The 20,249-nt window shown below is 51.6% G+C and overlaps 2 protein-coding genes across 2 annotated transcripts; both read right to left on the bottom strand.

Moving 5' to 3' along the window:
• Positions 1-109: 109 nt before the first annotated feature.
• FDFT1 (farnesyl-diphosphate farnesyltransferase 1) lies at positions 110-11,153 on the bottom strand. Its single transcript, XM_061372237.1, has 8 exons — positions 11,003-11,153; positions 9,895-9,992; positions 5,279-5,462; positions 3,506-3,634; positions 2,861-3,052; positions 2,110-2,286; positions 1,689-1,841; positions 110-672 (listed from the first exon to the last, which is right to left on the bottom strand). The coding sequence occupies exons 1-8, from the start codon at positions 11,102-11,104 to the stop codon at positions 451-453; spliced, it is 1,257 nt and encodes a 418-aa protein (XP_061228221.1). The 5' UTR covers positions 11,105-11,153; the 3' UTR covers positions 110-450.
• A 1,866-nt stretch (positions 11,154-13,019) lies between these two features.
• Positions 13,020-17,506, bottom strand: NEIL2 (nei like DNA glycosylase 2). Its single transcript, XM_061372217.1, has 4 exons — positions 17,096-17,506; positions 15,733-16,064; positions 14,321-14,517; positions 13,020-13,874 (listed from the first exon to the last, which is right to left on the bottom strand). Exons 1-4 carry the CDS (start codon positions 17,231-17,233, stop codon positions 13,558-13,560), a joined length of 984 nt encoding a protein of 327 aa, XP_061228201.1. The 5' UTR covers positions 17,234-17,506; the 3' UTR covers positions 13,020-13,557.
• Between the last annotated feature and the right edge of the window lie 2,743 nt (positions 17,507-20,249).

Here is a 20,249-nt window from a genome sequence, read left to right as displayed (position 1 = left end):
GACACGTTCCTGTGTAACCTTATCCAGGTGTTCCTGCTCCGGCAGGGGGATTGGACTAGATGATCTTTTGAGGTCCCTTCCAATCTCTAACATACTGTGATACTGTGAAGAGGCAACTGGATTTTCTACTTAAAACCATCCTAACCAAAAATAAAAAAGATTCAGGGAAACCATCCAACAGGAAAGAAGGGAAAAAAATCTTCAACCCCAAACAGCAGGACTCCGATTAGTGCTTGTAACCATCCAAGCAGACAGCAAGGGCGGTGAGGAGCGGAGCCTGGCAACGCTGCACCACTGCCCTGGGCCACAGCTCACCGGTGTCCTGTCCTTATCACCATCCAGGCCCCATGGCACCCCGATGCCTGGCCATCCCCACCAGCAGGGGATAAGGAGCCTCCTACCTCCGCTGCCCATGTCCGACCATCTCTTCCCCCCGCCTGCCTCTGCCCATCAGTTCTCTCCCGCCTGGACGTAGTCCTCGGTGGCCTTGGAGATGGTGCTGAGGTACTGCCAGCTCAGCGCAGCCAGGAGCATGGCGCACGACAGGTAGATGGGGGAATAGTGGTGGCGCGAGGCCATGGGGCCCCTGGGTGAGCTCATGGAGCGGATGGAGGCGATGATCTGCTGCGTCTTGTTGGATGATGGGTCTGTGCTTGGGATCTTCTGGTAGATCTGGGGAGGAGGGAGGAAGGAGGAGTTACGGCTCCCACCCGAGGTTCAAGAGGCAAATGGGACCACTGGGTGGAAGGGGAAATGTTAAGGGCCACCATGTACTGAAGAACAACCTCAGTGGTGGATTGTCATGGAGCAAGGACCAGCTGCAAGGGATGCCTGGATAGGGCCAAGGTCCATTTCCCTTGAGAAGTGCACTAAGCCAAGCAGCCTCTTGAGGGCACCCCATGACGGAAGATGGACCACATCAGACATATCTCTCAATCACCAGTGGTGTTGTTGGAACCAGGGGTTCTTGCCCCACAGTCCTCACTGCAGTGAGATACTTGTCTGCGTGGGGCATAGGGAGGTGTGAATGAGCAGAGACCCTCTTTTTGGATAAGGTGCCGAGGTGTCCCTTGCCATGGGGTTGGCCAGCCCACAAAGGGATTTCTAGTAACCCATGTTTTGGGGTCTCCCTGGTGCAGAAGCAATGTCTTTCTATTTAACACCCCTTGCTGGAGTTGCTGTTTTATCTTCCCATGAAAACAACCACCAGTTGTGAACTTTTAACCTCCACAGTACCCTCAAGATGAGAGTCCCACTGCTTTAAGCAGCTGTAAAGATCTGCCCTTAGTTACTGTTGGCCGTGGAGCACAACCACCACATCATCTTGCCAGCTGCAAGTACAGACGCCAAGCAAACAAGAGTGCTCTCTTGTTTTCAATCAGCCCATAGGGAGATGATGCAACCTGTTCAGAAGTGTGTTGTGGGAAAGGCCCTCTGTGCCTACTCAGCCCAGGTGCTGTGAGAGCTGACTACTCTGGTTCTCCATCAGGAAGGCAGGACTTCAGTCTCTGCCCCTCAGAGCAAGCACCCAGTCTGGTCCAGACCGAAACCACTTCAAGGTCACCATTCCCTGCCACCACTGAACTATGAGATGTAAGGAGAGGATTAACAGATTCACGTGTCTTCCCAGTTCCACACCAGGAATGAGGATGGGAACAGCCACAAGTGTCTCAAACTGCTCAACCTACCTCTTCCACGTACTGGTACATGATGCCTTTGACAGCTTGTATGTTTGTGGCATCCATCATGAGAGTGACGGCTTGTCCCTTTCGTATCTTCACTACACCCCTGAACACTTGCTTGTTGTTATAGCAGGCAGCCAATGTGGCAATAGCCATCACCTGAGGAGAAACACAAAGAGCCCTTACCACATTGTAAGGAGCTTGCTAAGGGATTAACCTCGGCTCTACTGAAATTGATGCTAAGATACTCTGGAGATGAGCCACAATCTCACCAACAGCAGAAAGAGTAGGTACCGGGAAAGAAGGAAGAAAGAAGAGACGGAGAATAAAACAGGCTAATATCAACATGATACATAACATCCTTCACCTCCAACTTCTTATCAGCTGGGCTGCCGATGATGAAGAACCACTTGAAAACATAACCCACCTGGGGGATGGCGCAGAAGTTGAAGACAGTTTGGTTTTTCAGGCGGGATAAGTACGTGAGGACATCAGGGACGTGGTGGAGGGCGTTGGTGATGAGCTCATTCAGACACTGGACAGCCATATCGATGTTCTCTGGTTTGGCAAGATCCGAGAGCTTCTTTGCATATCTGCTCCAAACCTTAACACAGAGATAAGGATTCACAAGTTGGAGGGTACATTCATGCCGTAAGAGTGACATCAGTAACACTCTGAGGTCTGGGAGACCAACATGAACCACCAGAGACTCACAAAAGCCTTGAAAGGCTTACTAAGCTCAAGAAAAGAAGGAAGATTGTGAAATTACAAGAACTGTTATTATCAAGATGTACAATCAATAGGAACAACCTTATGCAGCACAGCTTTACTGTCAGATCTACATCAAGTCTCTCCTGTTAACTTTGACTTAAACAGACTTGAGAGACAATACAATTTTAGCTGTCCACCTTCCACTGCGCACCCTATAAAGGTTTCCTAAGCCGGGTGTCCTAGGAAGCATGGATGGTTGGCTCCATCCATTAGAGTTCTCCAACAGAAGTGTGAAAGACTGTCAAGGGACACCAACTTCAGAGGAAAAACAACAGATTTGGGTACTTCAAAGGAAATTCCAGTAGGAATTCTTCTAACAAGAGGATGCAACTCATTATATCAGAGTAGCAACAGCACCTTCAGCCTCAGCGCACTTCCCAAAGAGGCACAGCAGTGTTCTCCCTCACCTCTCTAGGCCAGAACTCCCTTCCCTCCATCTGGTCTTCCAGATAGTCCCGGATGATGTTGGTTTTCTGCAGGAAGAGGCCCATGGAGTTCGCCAGCTCTGTGTCCTGTCCAACAATAGCATCTTCTAGCTCTGATGCAGAGAAGAGACGGGAAAGGCCGATCCCCACCAGCCCAGCAACGTAGTGACAATACTGAGGGCCACCAAGAGGGGAAGGGGCAGGAACAAAACAAGATAAAAGAAGCAGTTACAAGCTATTTACTGCAGTGAGCTTTACAAAACTGATGCTCAGAAGCCATTGGGAGTACATGTTCTGTGAGTTCTCACAGCGCTTCCTGGGACATCTCAGCTTTCCCATACCCAGCAATCACCTCACCATGTCCCACCAAGCTGCCATTCTGCTGCCACCAGCCAAATGAACCACCCACAGGGGAACAAGCTGATGCAGTGGGTCACCCCAAACACATGCTGATGGGCAACACCAAGCCATGCCATGCTCCCATTACCCACAGGACCAGCAGTCTCTCAAAGCCTTCCCAAGCCCACAGTCTTCCTCATCCAGGTGAACCCTCTTCCCACAACAGTGCTTTCACAGTGACAAAGTGGATCTTACATTCAGTCCACTCCTCTGTCGAGGCTGACTTACCTTATCCCACTCGTGCTGAGAGTCCACCTTCTTCTCTAAGAACTCTGCCATCCCAACGCCCATTTTGTGGCAAATATCCGAGATCACATCCCGGTAGACCTTTGACAGGTTCCTGAACTCCATGGAGATCTGCAGCACAAACCACCACGAGGAAGAAAACAAAAGACAGCGTCAGGAAAAACCAGCAGGGTTCAACGTTTATTAAGGAATAAGAAAAAGGCTGTTTACGAGGCTCTTATCCCACCCTGGCTGGAGACACAGGACAACTCCCACAACCAAGAGTCGTTTCAAGGCCCTTAAAGCACAGGCTCCGTCTGTTCTCAGTACGGTCTCTGGCGGTAGATCAGACACAGCAGTATCTTTGGGAAGGCTCAGTGGCCTTCACTGCTATCATCTGGGAGTTGCAGCACAGAAGTAGCTACACTACACTTGCACAACTGCAAAGGCACCAGACAACTTAAAGAGTGTGAAATCCTCCTTCTGTATATTCACTAACATGACTCAGTGAATCGATTGCTCTCACATTGAAAACAAAAAAGTGCACCCTCCCCTTCCCAAAACTGAGGAGGATTGTGCTTCGTAGTGCAAAGCTTTATTCTATTATTGTGCTAAGCTAAGGGGTTTTTATTGTTAATTTATTATTTAATACTGTATTACTTATTTATAGTGGGTAACTACAGCCAGCCCAGCAGGTGTGACAGCATAATGACAGCGGTCTGACTGATTACAGCTCAGACCCCACCACTGATCCAGGCTCCCTCCCGACTCTATCCACAGCTGCTGGCATGTCCTTGCCCTGTAAAATAGTCTGTCTATAAAATAAGCATATTGACTCTGCTTCTGTCTCAGTTGCTTCAATTTACTACACGGAGAAGCACAACCTGCGAGTACACCTCTATGAAACATTACTAGAATCAAATCACACCGGAGCATGAACTCACATTGCCCAAGTGAATAACACATACACACCGAGACACAACAACAAAGTGCAATAAACACTGTTTATTTTTCCAGTGCCTGAAGGGGCCAACAAGAAAGCTGGAGAGGCACATTTTACAAGGGCCTGTAGGGACAGGACAAGGGGGAATGGCTTTAACCTGACAGAGGGGAGACTGAGATGAGCTCTTAGCCATAAGTTCTTCCCTATGAGGGTGATGAGGCCCTGGCACAGGTTGTCCAGAGAAGCTGTGGCTGCCCCATCCCTGGCAGTGTTCAAGGCCAGGTTGGACAGGGCTTGGAGCAACCTGGTCTAGTGGAAGGTGTCCCTGCCCGTGGCAGGGGCTTGAAGTGGATGAGGTTTAAGGTCCCATCCAAACCAAACCATTCCATGATTCAATGATTATATACATGGGAAAGGTCTGCAAGCAGAGTACTGTAGCTTTAGGGCAGATGTTGCAGGACCAGTACGAATGCTGCCCATCCATAAGCCAAATCCTAGAGATTTCCTCCTCTCCTAGGAGTACAGGACACCAAACCCACGTAATGCAGAGTGCCCAGTCCAAAACACTGTCAGCAAGGTGATGGTCATTTAATCTTCCAACAGGGCAGGCAAAAAGCCGCTTTTTAAAGCTGGCACTTCTCCACAGCCAGACTCTCACTGACAGAGTTGCACAGTATTTGGGTTTCTCACTCCAGCCCCATGTGCAAGTGATGAATTACAGGCTCACCAGGGGCTGCACGACCTCAGCAGGCATAGGCAGACTTAGTGTAGAGGGAGAACCATGCACAGAAAGGTGACACAAGGCAGCTGAAGCAAGGAGGTGGATGCCTTACCGTTGGGAAGTCTTCAAGCACCTGCCGGTCCTTCTCCTTGCTGTCCATGTATTTCCACTCTGGTTGGTAGAGATAGGAGTGAAACTCGTGCAGCATTGGGACCTTCACATCTAAGCTGATGGTCATGTCATCCTCTATAGTGTCCAGGGCACGGAGAACTAGGTAGAATATACAGACGGCATGTCTGGGGGGAGGAGAAAAAACAATCCCTTACTTGGGATTGCCTATTAGGCAGGAAAAATAGCTTAGATTAACCACACAGCCTTCAGCAGGCGCTGAAAGCTCAATATGATACACGTTAGCACTGCCAGGTCGTTGATGCTTCTGGAACATAGAAGCACTTCCAGCAAAATCCACTCTAACGATTCAGGTGATACAGTACTGCTTTGGTCAAGGGATATCCACATACAATCCCTCCTGCTTCATATCATGGGTTTGGGTTGAAAGGGACCTTCAAAGGTCACTTAGCTCAACCCCCCTGCAATGGGCAGGGATATCTTCAACTATATCCCAGATGGCAGCTTCCCCAGCCCTCATATGGGGACAGTGACTGTCCCCTGCAGTGTAGGAAAGTAAATCAGATGTATTAGAAACATGCTGCTCCCATCCCAGGGTCAGAGGAGCAGGTTAGGGATGGAAAGCCCCACCAGCAGCACCTCCCACCCTTACTCATCATCTCCTTGAACCTGTGCTCTGAGCAACAGTGGTGTCTCCACACAAACTCCCCATGGGCTGACTGCTGTGAGAGCTGCATCAGGAAACCCTTTCCTTCCTGTAGGAAACTATGGCATGGATTTTGGCGTTCTAAGATGCATACACCAGGGAAGGGAAAGACAGGGCACTGCCAGATGCAAACCTGCAAGCAAGATCCAACCCTGCAAGCAAGGCCAGCATTCATTAGAACCCAGAGGACAGAGCCTGAAGTCAGCGTACTGGGAAAAGCAAATGCAAAATAAGGAAGGGAAAAAGCTGGTGTCATTTTCCTATCACTTCCCATTCTCTGCACCCAGCACCCTTTTATCCTGCCTGGGGTGCCTTACTGGAACATTAGGAAACAGGAACATTAGGACTGGAATAGAGCCAAAACCACCCTGTATTTCATATCTCCACATGCAAGACACCAGAACCAGCCCACATATCCTAGCACCCCAGCAGGAAGCTACTCAAAAACCACTTCTCCTCTCCATCCCATTGCCTCTGCCTTCCCTATTCCTGCCTTCCCCATCCAGGCTCCACACTTCTGCTGCTGAAGCAAAGACAGATTGCTGACAGCAAGAAATACTGGCTCCAACTCTACAACCTATATAAAATAATCCCCTAGCTCTAAATGAGCACAATGATACATCAAGGAGATGATGCATTTATTAATTGCTTAACAAATAGAAACTAGCTTGGACTGCTTAACTGCTAATTAGCAGGCAAAAGCATTGCTCTCCTTGAATGACACCACGCAAGCGGTGATTAACCAGCCAGGGAAAACTGACTGGCTTTTGGAGCCAATGCTGTTAAATTTGGCAGTTTTTCCTTAATTGAAGAGTATTTAATACCTCCATCAAAATACACACCCCAGTGCTCACGAGCAGCTCTCTTGGGCCCTCCTGCTTCTTTGTGCAACTGAGTTTTCCATTTCAACCAAGCTGCAAAGGTTTATCTGACACGAGGCAAGGGCCCAGGACTCCTACCGCATTTCAGCAGCAACCAAGAAAGGCAGAGCAGAACCTCAATGGCCATCCCAGAAGTACTTCTCACACTGACACCATGCCAAGGGAAGCAATAACTCCAGCATAGTTGGAACACTCATTTAACCCCACTTCTGCATCCAAACCATAACTCCATCCCTAGCTTCCATCATGTACTGAATTTAGCTCTGTGGTGATTTGGGCAATGAAAGGAAGAAATTGTTTATGATGAGGGTAGTGAGACACCGGAACAGGTACCACAGAGGTGATAGATGCTCCATCCCTGCCAACATTCATGGCCTGGGAGCAACCTGATCTTGTTGATGTCCTTGCTTATTGCAGTGTGGTTGGACTAGATGATCTTTAAAAGTCCCTTCCAACCCAAACTATTCTATGATTGCATGAAATACAAGATCATAAAAACAACTATGCACTAAGCATGGTCTGCCTGCAGCTCTCCACTTCTCTGCAGGGTTCCCAAGCACCATGATCCCAGTTGGGCTCCAACTTGAGATCCATGGAGATGACAAGGGGCTAACCAAAGCCACACAGTCTTCACCAGGAAACCTGTGTGACACTGCTAGAAGAAAACACTGGCGTTACCTCTCCTTTGCAGAACTGGAAGTGCCTACTTCCCAACAGCAAGCGTGGTTTCATCTCAGGGCCCAAGCTCTTAGGTGCAGCTCCCCCTTCCCAGGTGAAGAGGTCTCCTTTCCCCTTGCCACTGCATTCACTCTCTACCAACGCAAAGCTGGTCCTTTCCACAAAGCAGCTGAACCTGAAGGGATTGATGCTGAAGGGTCCCAGGGACAGGCACAAGGACAAGGCAGGAGCATCCCTCTGCTCCACCCCCAGGAGAGGAGCTGTGGTGTTGTCTCATAACTCCTCGCCCCCACCACAAGTTATGACACTGGCTCAGCTGCTGATGGAAGCTGCAGTTTTGAGCCTCCCACCTTCCAAGAAAACACCCTAAGCATGGAGCAACAGGCTGGACAGGGCCTTGGCCAACAAAACACACGGTTTATGGGGCCAAGAAAGATAAATAAGAAGGAACCAGGCATTTAACTCAACTACCAACATCCTGCCCAGGGAAGCATGGCTCCAAGCACTCATCTAGAAGTTCTCTGTTTTCCAGCAGCCCTTGGGGGATGCACAGAAGCTCTCCCGGGAGCAGTGATTGGAACTAGGGAGCAGGAGCCTGACAACAAGGTGATTTCACTCCAAAGAAGTCACAAACAAAGCTGGGGCAGGGGAGGGGACCAGACTGTGGTTCAGGAGCAGACCCCGAGCAGTGCTGTGTTTGTCAGCACAATGTGGTTGCTTCAATGCTTGAACCCTATACCCGCAGCTCATTCAGCCAGCAAGAACAGAGGCCGGTATTCAGTAGTTTATAACCACATAGGTTCAGTTTACCCCCCTAGTGGGGTTAACATCAGTGAAAGCACAATGATCACCTCTCACTTTGAGGTGATGCAGCAAAATTAATTCCTCCAGTAAGCTGCTGATCTGCCTGTTTCTATATTCTCCCTATTTTGCATTTCCCTCTTTCGTCCTTAACTTTTCACCAGAGCCACTGTGTTTCAAAAATGAGTTTCTTCTGACGCACTACAGAGCCAGCTGTAATTCAGCAGCAATCCCTGCACAGCCCTAGGTTGGCAATGGCATTTCTAGGATGCCAGGCATAAGTTTCTGTGCCTGAAGGATGGCACCTTCCTGATCCCAGCAAGCTGCAAAGCAAGGATGAAAGAACAGAAAAGAGAGATGAGAAAGATAACCAAAGGAATATGAAGGCAAGCACACCACTTACTGACATTGCCAATAGGATTCAGGATGTTTTATTTAGTAGCCTTTTTTTTTCTCCCCAATTTCTACATTAGCTAATGTACCAAGCATGGAAAAAAAAGCTTAATTCTTGGCCCCAGCTGTACCTTTCCACATATCCCCTGCCAAACCACTGCATTTCTTTGCCTTTCCTGTAAAACAGGCTGCAAACACCATTTCATAAACACTGGATAACAGCTATGGGGCACCATCCCAAAAGCCAAACCAGGGCTCAGAAACCCAACAGCTAACTCAGTGTACAGTGCCTACAACCACTCAGCAGAGCCACAACCACATCATTAGATGTATCCAGTACAGAAACTCCCTATTTTGATGATTAACCCAGTTTGGGATTAACTGAAAAGAGACCTATATACTGAAGTCAATAGTCACCCTACAAATACAAGGAATTATGGAGAGCATATATATATATATATGTATATATATAGCCGCGAGGCCCCAGGCCAGCTGAGCTTTGCATCCTCCACTACTATTACTGTCTGAAACTTTCTTGCACACAACAGCAGTATTTGTAGCAAGCCCACCCCATGACTGAACAGGTTTTGAGGCAGCTGCTTCCAAAAGCATCTTTCAGGCAGGATCCAGACCCTTGGTCAGCCCCAGCACGTTTCTCACCTCCTCGGGAAGCCCAGCCTTGGCACTGCCAGGACACATTCCCAGGGTATCACTAACAGCACAGGAACAGCCGCTGTGTTTAACCATCTGCTGGCCGAGGAGCTGCAATGCCAGCCCCCAGGAACGTGGCTGGAGGGGGGGCATGTGTGATAGGCAGCTTGGACGTGAGAAACCCCACGTCCCGCTGCACGGGGTGGGGCTGCCCTGAGCATCTCCAACCAGCGCTGCTCAGCACAGCACCCCTGAGGCACAGGGGGAGAAGAGGGAGGGCTGTGCTGTGGCTCGGATAAAGAACATCGTAAGTGGGGGCACTGCATGGGGAACCCCCGCATTAGAGGGGGGACACTGCACCCACCACCTCTTAGGGAGCCCCGGTGTTGGGCAGACATCGCACCCACCCCTCCCGGGGAGCCCTGCATCCTCGGGGCGTGCATTACCCCCACCACCATCCCCAGCCTCCCGCCCGGGACCCCCGCTCACCGCAGCTCTCCGTCCAGCGCCTGGATGACGGCGGCGAAGCTGCGGCTGGTCTGGTTGAGGTACCGATAGCAGGTGCGGAGCCCACATTCCAGCGAGTCCTGGGGGCAGAGCGCGGTGCCGGGGGGCGGCTGAAGGCGGGGGGCAGCCGGCGGCGGGACCGGGGGCTCCGCAGGGACCCCGCGCTGCTGAGCGCGCCTCCCGCCGCCCCGCAGCCGCCCCGCAGCCCGAGGGGGACCCCGCGGTGGGGAGGGGGAAAGGGCCAGAGCCCGCTTCAAGAGGGACACCGCTTTGGTGCTGGCCGCCATCGGGGCGGGAAGCAGCGGCGGCGGTGGCAGGGGGCTGCAGCCCGCTCCGCCCGCCCAGGACCGCCCGCTGCCCGCCCCTTAGCCCGCTCCGTGCCCGCCCCGTCCGAGGACCGCTGATGCATAGAGAGCATCAGGACCGTGAGGTGGCCGGAGCCGGTGCGATGCAAGCAGGGTACCAGCCCCTAGCAATGCATGGGAAGCCTGAGGCCAGTGCTGCACCGGGCCCATGTGACGCCCGCAGCCATGTAACGCACGGGATGAACGAAGCCGGTGCGGAGCACCCGGGACGTACAGTGCCCAGAGCCGGTGTGATGCACGGGAAGCATCGAGACTGTGGCACCGGGTTTGTGCGCTGCCCGGAGCCGGTGCGGTGCTTGCGGAGAAGCAAGAGCAGGGTAAAGTCCCGGTCCCATGCAAAGCACCAGGCCCGTGCGTCGCTTGCAACCGGTGCGATGCACGGTAATGCAAGACCCGCTGCTGGGAAACCAGGAGCCGGTGCGATACCCGGACCCCGAGCAATGAATGAGGCCCGAGCCGCTGCAACACCCAGGATGCTCCGATACCGCGCCGGGCACACGGAGCCGATGCTGCCCACGGGTGACACCTGGCCGGTGCTGCCTCAACGCCGCAGCCGCGCAGGGAGATAGCCCCCCCTTATCCTTCCCCTCCTCCTCTTCCCCCGTCCCGGCCCCACATCACCGCGGCACCGCATCCCCCGCCTCCCCCCGGGCACCGTGCACAGCCCGATCTACGTTGATAACGACGCGCATCCCCTGCCTGTCATCACACCCCGTCCCGCTCACCGGGTCGACCCTGGGCATGACGGCGCGGTAGCCGCCCATCTTGAACCGCAGCAGGTTGTAGATGTCCTCGGGGTGGCCCAGCCATTTCTTCAGCAGCTCCATGGGGATACCAACGCCGAGCGCGCTCCCGCCACCGCTGCCCCCCCTCTATCCACACACCGGCGCTTAACCGGAGCCGGGCGAGGCCGCCTCTGCCCCGCCTCTCCGCCAATCAGCGCTCTCGTCCCATCGCTCGGTGGGCCGGCTGGACGCCTATTGGCAGAAGGGCGCTCGCACCAGGGGAGCTCCAGCCAATAGAATGGCAGCAAGGCTGGTGTGACGGCCGCCGGCCAGCGCTGATTGGGTGCCGGTGCGCGTCGCCACACGCGCGGCGCTGGCAAAGCGGGAAGGCGGCGGGGGGAAGCGGGCGGGCCAGGGGCCGCTGCGGGGCCTCCTTGTTCCATCCCCGCTTCAGGCGTGAAGGCGCTCGCTTGTTTAAGGCACCTCGTGTCCCCTTCCCTAGCGGTACTTCTCTGGAGCCACCCTCCTCTCGGCAGGACCGCCCCAGCCTGCTGTGAGCTGAGACATGAGACCGCCGCCGGCTCTGTGCGTTTGGCTCAACCACGAGTCATAGAATGGGTTGGGTTGGGAGGGACCTTAAAGCCCACCCAGATCCAACCCCTGCCATGGGCAGGGACACCTTCAGCTAGAGCAGGTGGCTCCAAGCCCCATCCAGCCTGGCCTCCAGTACCCTCCAGACACCTAGGAGCTGCTATCTCACCCTTAACAATGGGAGCTTCATCTGCTGGAGGCTCTTCCATGTACGTGTTGATTTCTGTTTTAGAAGGGCACTGGCATTACCGTGCCTCAGTTCCATGCTTGCACTGACACCCTGCAGGACATGCTCAACAGTGACATTAACCATCTCCCTCAGCACCATAACCCCATTAACTGGATTATTCATCAGTCCCATAACCTGCAACCACTCAAGGGCAGCACAGTTCACACAGGAGAGGCTGTGCAAGCCTGGGAAACAGCCTACCGCTGAGGTGTTCAACTCCAGCACACCCTGTGGATGTGCAAGCCACCTTTAGATCATGTGCCCTTAAATACTATGTTTGCTTCTGGGCCCTCAGTACGAGAAAGCCATTGAGGTGCTGGAGCAGGTCCAGAGAAAGACAGTGAAGCTGTTGGAGCACAAGTCTGATGAGGAATGGCTGAAGGAACTGAGGGTATTCAGTCTGGAGAAGAGAAGGTTCAAGGGGGACCTTACCACTCTCTACAACTGCCTGAAAGGAAGTTGTAGTGAGGTGGGAGACTAACCCCCAAGGAACAAGTGATGGAACAACAGGTAACAGCTTCAAGCTGCACCAAGGAAGGTTTAGATTGGATAGTAGGAGCAATTTCTTCTCCAAAACAGTAGTCAGGCTTTGGAACATGCTGCCCAGGGCAGTGGTAGAGTCATTGTCGCTGGAAGTGCTCAGAAACCGTGTAGATGAGGTCCTCAGTGGCATGGTTTAGTGGTGGACTTGGCAGTGCTGGGGTAAGGGTTGAACTTGTCGATCTTCAAGGTCTTTTCCAACCCAGCCGATTCTATGATTCTTTGAGAACAGTTCTGCTGCTGACCCACGCTTAAGCAGCTGGGGGAAACTGGTGGTTCCATCCTCTACAGGGCAGCACCAACTGCCAGAATTCCCCTGTACATCTCAGCTTTCAGGCAAGAAACTACCAAGAAAAGACACTGAAGTTCAGATGAACATCACTGGTTCTAACTTCAGCTTTTATTCTTCGAGTCAGCAATCTATTGTCAAAATAAACCCAAATACTGGGAGAGGGAACAGCAACAGCTCCTGCCTGCTACACAGACAGACACACAGCCAAACAAAGGAGGGATCACACCATCCCTATTTCCAAACCTTTCTGCTTTCAAGTTATTTTGGAGGTAATGAAGTTTATGCAACCCCTGTCACAAGCACAGCATTTTTAATGATGTATTTTTAAGTGAATTGGCAGTTTGCCACAGAACTAACATCTCCACCAAGCATTGCTGAGGTTTATTTTCCCGCATGGGATGGAGGCAGCTGTTCATGCAAGAGCTGAGAGAGGGAACAGCCACATCTAATTACACCTAATCACAGCCCAGCACACAGGTACAGAGGCAGGATTACCCAGTAGTGCATTAATCAAGCTGTTTAGGCAGAAGGATATGCTTCTTTCTGCCAACTCCACCATAAGCCATTGCACCCATAGCAGGGCCAAGGGGTAGGAGCTCTTCAGACCCCAGGAATCACCTGCTTGATCTCCTATGCTTTCCCTTCACTGTAGTCCAAACAAGGTGACCAAAACATTTCTGTTTACACTGTTGTGTCACTGTAACAAAAACCCAACAGACACGTGCAACTGCTTTCCTTTTTGCATCCAGAGGCACAGAGTGATTCTTGTAACCTCCACTGAGCACTCAACTCTGCCAGCTCTCTGTCCTTGAAGAGCAAACTCAACAGCCTCAAAGAAACCATGAAGACCTTCCCACGATAACCAAGAGACACCCTCCAGGAAAGGAGGAACACAAGGGCAGGTCACTCGGTGCCTGGGGAAGGATCCCCACCGCCTGATAGCACTGCAGGCTGGCATTGAGGACACCACCATGTAAGTCTTTTCCAGCCACCCGACGGTCCAAGAGTTTCCTTCATCACTGCATGCCCAAGAGGACAGTGCTCCTTCCGATATATCTGAAGGTGCATCTTTCTCCCATGCAGCTTGTCCTGCAGCCAGTCAGAGCTGTACCGAATGGCACAGTCAAGCAGACGTTCCAGATCCACGAGTGCCAAGGAAGTGCCTTGTGTTAATGGGTGAATCTTGGCCAGGTACAAGACCTCATTCTTCATGATATTCCCTGGGAAGAGTCATAAATAAGGACACAATAAGGATATTTCTTACCAAGAAGATGCAGACCTATAGCTCCAACCTGTGACTTCTGCCTCAAGGATCACAGCTAGCAACACCATTCCCATTATCAGAGGTGGCATATGAAGAGCAGGCTTACAGGTGGGATCAGACTGGAAGATGTTCTCTTCCCACAACCCTGGAAGCAGACCTTTTCTTCAACAAGTACAAGCCAATCCAATCACCCAAACCAAGACATTTCACAGGGCACTGCACCACTGGACTGTGGTTACAGGCTGCAGGCCTTGTCCTCAGCAAGAAGACCACATACCCTCAGCTGGATGAGCCAGAAACCATAAACTAAGGAGAAGGAGGCTCACACATGCAGCTCTGGATCTACAGACGTCCCACCCACCTTCCTTCATCTCTTGGAGGCCACTGTGCCCTGGAACTCACCCAGCCCTGAAAAATATCTTTGGTCTAAGAGCGTGTAGCAGATGGGATTGGGTGCGCGTAGGGCATCCAGTGCCTGCCCACGGTGGAACTCCCCAGACAGGATGTCAGAAGCAGGATCAGCCCTCGGAGAAGAGCACCAGTGGATTCGGCAGTTGTAGAAAACAAGGAAGCCTCCACTCTCAAAGTACAGAACCAGCCTGGGAATAGCAGAGAAGTTCAAGTCTCTCATCAAAAACATCCTTGAACCATTTGTTATAATCTGTTCTGGCTGAAGAAACTTTCTGGCACACAAAAAGACAGCAATGGAATGAAAAGCTACCAGAGGATGAGAAAAGAGCCTGTACATGATGTAAGCCTAGGGAGAAGCGCACAGCGAGGCATCAGTACTCACACATGCCTATGCATCCTCATGAAAAACAGGGAGGCATCTTGTACCAGTCCCCCATGCAGGAAGACTGCCACAGTTTAAGGAATCAAAGCTGTACCCTAGTCCAGCTATTCCTTCCCTACAGCTTATCACCACACTTGCTTGGGCACACAGGGTCACAGCAAGCATTCCAACACTCCAGGCCATCATCTTAATACAAGGTAGCCTCTTTAATGATTTCACGCAGGAAACTTGCTTGTGAACCCACACAACTTGCACACAGCTGTTCATTCTGCTGCCCTGTGGTCCCTAGCCAAAAGGCAGCAGCAGACAGGAAGACACATCAGCACCTCAGCTCTCCCCAGCAGACAAGCCAGATGACCAAGGGCTCCAGCAGTAGGGTCCACAAATCAGAGCATCTGATGCTGAAACTACTTGTACAGAAATAAAGTAATCCTTCAAAACACTGCAGGATAGGAGGGCATGGAGTGTGTACCTAACAAGGACACCACAGACAGAGGCCAGACCTACCTTGTGCATTATTAACCACTTGGGGTAAACAGTTCACAAGAGCAGAGTCCACACTGTCTTCCTGTACTTATCCCTTGTCCAGGGCACTTCCACTGGGACTTAGGACAGACTGTAGCCCATGTTTTCAAGACAGTGCTGCTCCAGCCTGCTCCAGCCACCCTAGATGTAGGATATTTACCCAATGCTTGTTTTTAAACATGTAATTGTGAGAAACTGGCATTTTCAGGGCATGATTCAGTCCAGCACTCTAAAAGTTCTCTCTCTCTGAATAAAAACATATACAGAGCTGGCACTATGATCCCCAGGCTGACAGGCAGCATGCACACCACAAGTGTGCTGTGGTTGAACACACCACACAACCACTCATTCCATCTCTCCTGCCTACTTATCTTAAGACTTATCAGTGTAAAGACAGGGCTGAGAGCATCCACACACACATCTAGTTCGAGGCAGAGAGCCTCTCCACAATGAGACACAGAGAGAAAGCAGAGTTAGTAAGGGCTCCATTATATACCTGGGTGCAGGGTCCTTCCAGTCCCCCCTCTTATTGGCTTTGCTTGCCCTTGAGAACTCGTTTGCCCGGATGCTGCCAAACAAGCCGAAGTGGAAGCGCAGCCAGTTGCCTGGACCCTCTGCTGCTTCTGGGGCTTCAAATCCCGAGTGCTGGGGCTCCTGCAGCTCCTCCTCCTGGGGATGTGTCTGTGGAACACAAACCTGTCCCTGCCCTCCCTGAGCAGAAGGACTTGCCCCGCTAGCAGCCTCTCCCTGCAGCACTGTCTCTTCTGCAGCTGGTCCTAAGGACTCTCCAGCTGCCACAAATGCCAGGTACAAGTTCTTCCCATGAACCTGAGGAAAAAGATGGGATGTACTGAGGATTCATGGAACCCCTCGCTGTTTCCATACAAGTGACTGTTTTCTACAACCTCTTTAAACAGAAGGCACATCACCCCATCCTGAACATGGGATTCATCAGCATTTGAGGACTGAAGTCATTCTCTCAGCACCTCTTCTTTCTCTGCACAAAGCACATGGTATTCCAATGCCACTGCAGCGTGAAGCCCTCCCAAAGGCCCCTGTCAGGCCAGAGAAACACCCCATGACAGACACTGGTGACAAAGATCAAAGTCTGTCATCACTGCTTCTCATTTGCCTCCCCACTTTGTGCTGGCCTCAAGTGTCTCAGGACAGGGTGAACTAACTCAAAGGTGGCTCTGAAGCCACAGCCTAGCCACAAATGACTATTAAATGGCTTGCACTGTGCCCCTGGCTGAGACTATCATGTAATCAGAGGTGAAGCTGCACTAGCACCTGGTCAGTCAAGTCCAAGTCATCACCTGAGGGAAGTCAGGGAAGTGAAGCCCTCAGCAGGACTGACCCAGCATGACCATCTCATAAGCTCCCACAGTGTGGACATTTCAACCCAACCCAGTAAAAACCCTGCCCTTTGGTATAAGGGGAGCAACTGTGCAAGTTCACAGCTGAGGGGAACAAGGCTACTGCTTCTGACACCCACATACCGGAGACCAGCTTTCATCTACAAATAGCTCTAAACAAAACCAACTCTGCATCCCTTGAAAGGCACAGAGACAGTGCATTAGCATAACTGACTCAAAACTGCAATTCTGGGCATCCCCATGTGCAGCCACATCACTGCAACAGCCTCTCCTCATAGTTAACCTTGATCCTAAACTTTGCAGCACAGAGCAGTACTCCAGAATGAGTGTTCACATCTCTCTGATGACATGCACCTATTCCAGCTATAAACAAAGCAATGGCCCACCTCAAACACCAGCCTGGTGTTGTTCTCAGGTTATGCACCTTCTGTGACTCATGCAGGACAACGGTGTTTGCCTCAGACTTGTCATGGACCAGCTCACCTGGGACTCCTGGAGCCTCAGAGCATTCAGGTCATTCACACTGATCTTCTTGCTGCTTCCCCCCACCTTGACCACCACTTGCCCCACAAAAGGGGAAGTCAGCAGCTGGAACTTCCTCACGGATGGGCCCTCTGGCATCTCGAGCAGTTGAGGGAATAGCAGGTCTTTTTCACACTTGGTGCCCTAGGCTTGAAGGAAAGTTGCACCTCACAAATACAGAAAACCACTCAGAGGCTGAGCTTGCCAGTTTCCTCACCCCCATCTTCCTTCTCTAGACACTGTGCCAAAGTCCACTAAGAGAAACAGGTTCATTTCAGGACCAGGGATGTTGGGGAATTTCCACCCCTGGGGACAGTCTTAATTCAATCAAGTAAGGCCCTGAGCAACCTGCTCTAATGGCACTTTTTGCTCCACAAAGCAGGAATTTGGCTTGGGGTTCTCCAGAAGTTCTTTCCTACCACAGGTTCCCCTGGAGTCAGAGAACCTTAAATTAGACTGTTTAGGATCTCTCTCCTCACCAGAAATGAGAGCTCACCTAATTCAATAGTTAAAGCTGTGATGTTCCAATATAAAGGGTGAACACAACCTTGCACAGATATTAATGAACCAGAACAGGCCAGTGCACCGTCCTTTCCGTGCCACCATGGCAAGTGCTGCTCCCTGGAGTTGGTTCATCCCCTTCGCTTGCTTTACCAGCTGCTCACCCCACTGACTGCAACAGCATGAGGGAGGTGGGCTAAGGAGCATTTATACACTCTACTAGCAGCATCTGGGATCAGAAGATGCTGTATGAGAGAGAGATGAAGCAGCACCATCCTACAGCATCCTGTAAGGCCCTCCAGGAAGTCACACCAATATATAAGGAGTTATTTCTGGCATGAAATCCCAGCCACATTTGCTTGCAGTGAGGACTTCTGCCAGGACTGGGTGTACAAGAAAGCAGGCTCTAGGACACAGAAAGCACAGTCTGGCTTTCATCCCACAGTGCCAATTTCCTCTGCAGACTAATTCCAGGGACCAGCACTGACCAGAGGCTCAGCTTCTAACCTAGCTACAAGGCTCTGTGTTACCAGGCACAGCTCTTAGTCTGATATGAAAATCAACAGCAGTCTTGTGCATGGTCCCTCATCAGTGGGTGCATCCCATGTTATGCTAGCATCTCGGCTTCTCCAGTGTCTGGGCTAACTCAGATACAGACCCACGCTTGTGTCAGCTCAGAGTGACTGTGAACCAAAGCCTTCAGTGCCACACACTCCTGCCACAGCAAGAAGCTCTTAGCCCAGAAGGAGCACTTAAATCAGCCACCTCAACAGGGTTATGAGCCGCAGTGTGGTACGGACATACCCTCAACAGGAACAGGCAAGGCAGTGTGGCTGTATAAGCCTTCATGTGCACAATATGTAGCCCTTCTGGGTGAAACTGTAGCAGGCCTATGAATAATTACCCCACACCTTAGGGGATACAGGAATAAAGCTCAGTCTTTCACTCCAGCAGGGAAGAGGAGGATAACAAGCCCTGTGCAGAGCATGACACCCATCTTCCCAAAAGCATGGCCACTGCATCCCAGAGCAAACTGCCTTAGCTGGCACACTACAGGCCTGGGACGAGGAAAAATCCTCCCCATGTACAGGCTTATTTCCAGTCCTTGTGCTCAGACAGAAACCAAGCACCAACACAAGACAAGGGCAAGGCTGCCCAGTTCATCTGCCTTAACCCAGCACCACCTGCACTCAGGGACTGCAGCCCCAGCATGGCTCCACCCCCCCCCCCCCCCCCCCCATACGAAGCTCCTGCAGTGATTTCAAGGCACAGCCTTCACCTTCCACGTGCAGAGGGTGCCTGGGATGCAGTGATTCCCACCTTCCCACACTCAGCCAAGCACCAACGTGCAGCTCTCCAAAACAACCGCATCCACAGTTTCCACCCTCGTGTCTCCGCAGTGCAGTGGGACTGCCCCTAATGCGCACATTCCTGCATCCAGCCCTCAAACCAACCCCGTTCCCAGGCCCACCCTGTGGATGCATCTGGAGAAACACAGCACGCAGCCCTCCTGCTCCTGCATGCCCTTCCTCTGCCCCTAGCCACGTTCCACAGCAGCTCCATCCTCTCCCAACCCGCTTACCCAGCCTCACCACGACCTTCTGCAGCCAGACCCCACGCACCCAACTGCCGTTATAGAGCAGAAGGAAGACCCTCCTCCCAAATAGCAGAGAGTTCCCCCATTGGCTGGTGGGGCAGGAATGGGCAGGGTTTAAGGTCTCCAGCGCTGGTCTGAGTCCCGTTACCAGTTGCGCTGGTGGTTAGGAGCTGATTGGATGATGGGGGCAGCTGAGCGCCCTGGTTGGGAGGCAGGCTTGGTGCTCGTAGGAGGGCTGTGCTCAGCCACCTCCATCCTCTCCGGGAGCACGGCCCTTGCTGGAACGTGTTTTTGGTGCGAGGGTGGTGGTTGTGCGTGCAGCTGGCAGCTGTTAGGCTGAACAGCAGCCTGCTGTGCAAAGCTGTGTTAGTGCGCAGGCTAGAATGAGAAGTCAGTATTAAAGTGCCTTTGGGGGGGAGTCTCCCCTTCTCTGTGCTAGGAGGATTACCTGCTGCACAGAAAACATATTTAGTGGTTTTCCCCATTTGTGTTAAAATCATGGAATGGTTTGGGTTGGAAGGAGCCTTAAAGTATGTATAGTTCCAACTCCCTTGTTCGCTAGACTGGGTTGCTCAAAGCTCCATCATACCCAGCCTTAAACTGCCCTGTTGCTGGGTCTGTCACTTTTGGTGTTTGTCATCTTTCTGACTTGAATTACTCTGTAATTCTATCATTTTGAGCTCCCTGGAGCAGGACATTGTACCATCACTTCTCCAGGTGTACTTCATACAGGCTCATTTACCCGCAGCCCTCTCCAAGAAGCCCATGAGGGTAGTCAGAGTCAAGCAGCAGCCTTCTGCTTTTATTGTCATTCTTTTATTTTCATTAGTTCTAAAGGTGTGGAAGTTACATGGATTGGTAGCCATACTACTTCATAATATATATTTTTTTACATCTTTAAATAATTACAGCTTGTTCAGTTGGTTGGTTTCCCTCTCCCCCTTCCAAATAAGCGTGTTTCTGTGGGACCTTCCCAGATGGCCTGAGAAGCATCAAACTTTATAAACGGGGAGGAAA

Source organism: Neopsephotus bourkii, unplaced genomic scaffold (assembly GCF_033783945.1).
Source record: "Neopsephotus bourkii isolate Nb327-2 ecotype Australia unplaced genomic scaffold, CSIRO-AGI_Nbou_v1 NB_1600, whole genome shotgun sequence".
Taxonomy (NCBI): Eukaryota; Metazoa; Chordata; class Aves; order Psittaciformes; family Psittacidae; genus Neopsephotus; species Neopsephotus bourkii.
The sequence above is the reverse complement of the archived record's forward strand: the minus strand, read 5'-3'. Positions and strand labels throughout refer to the sequence as shown.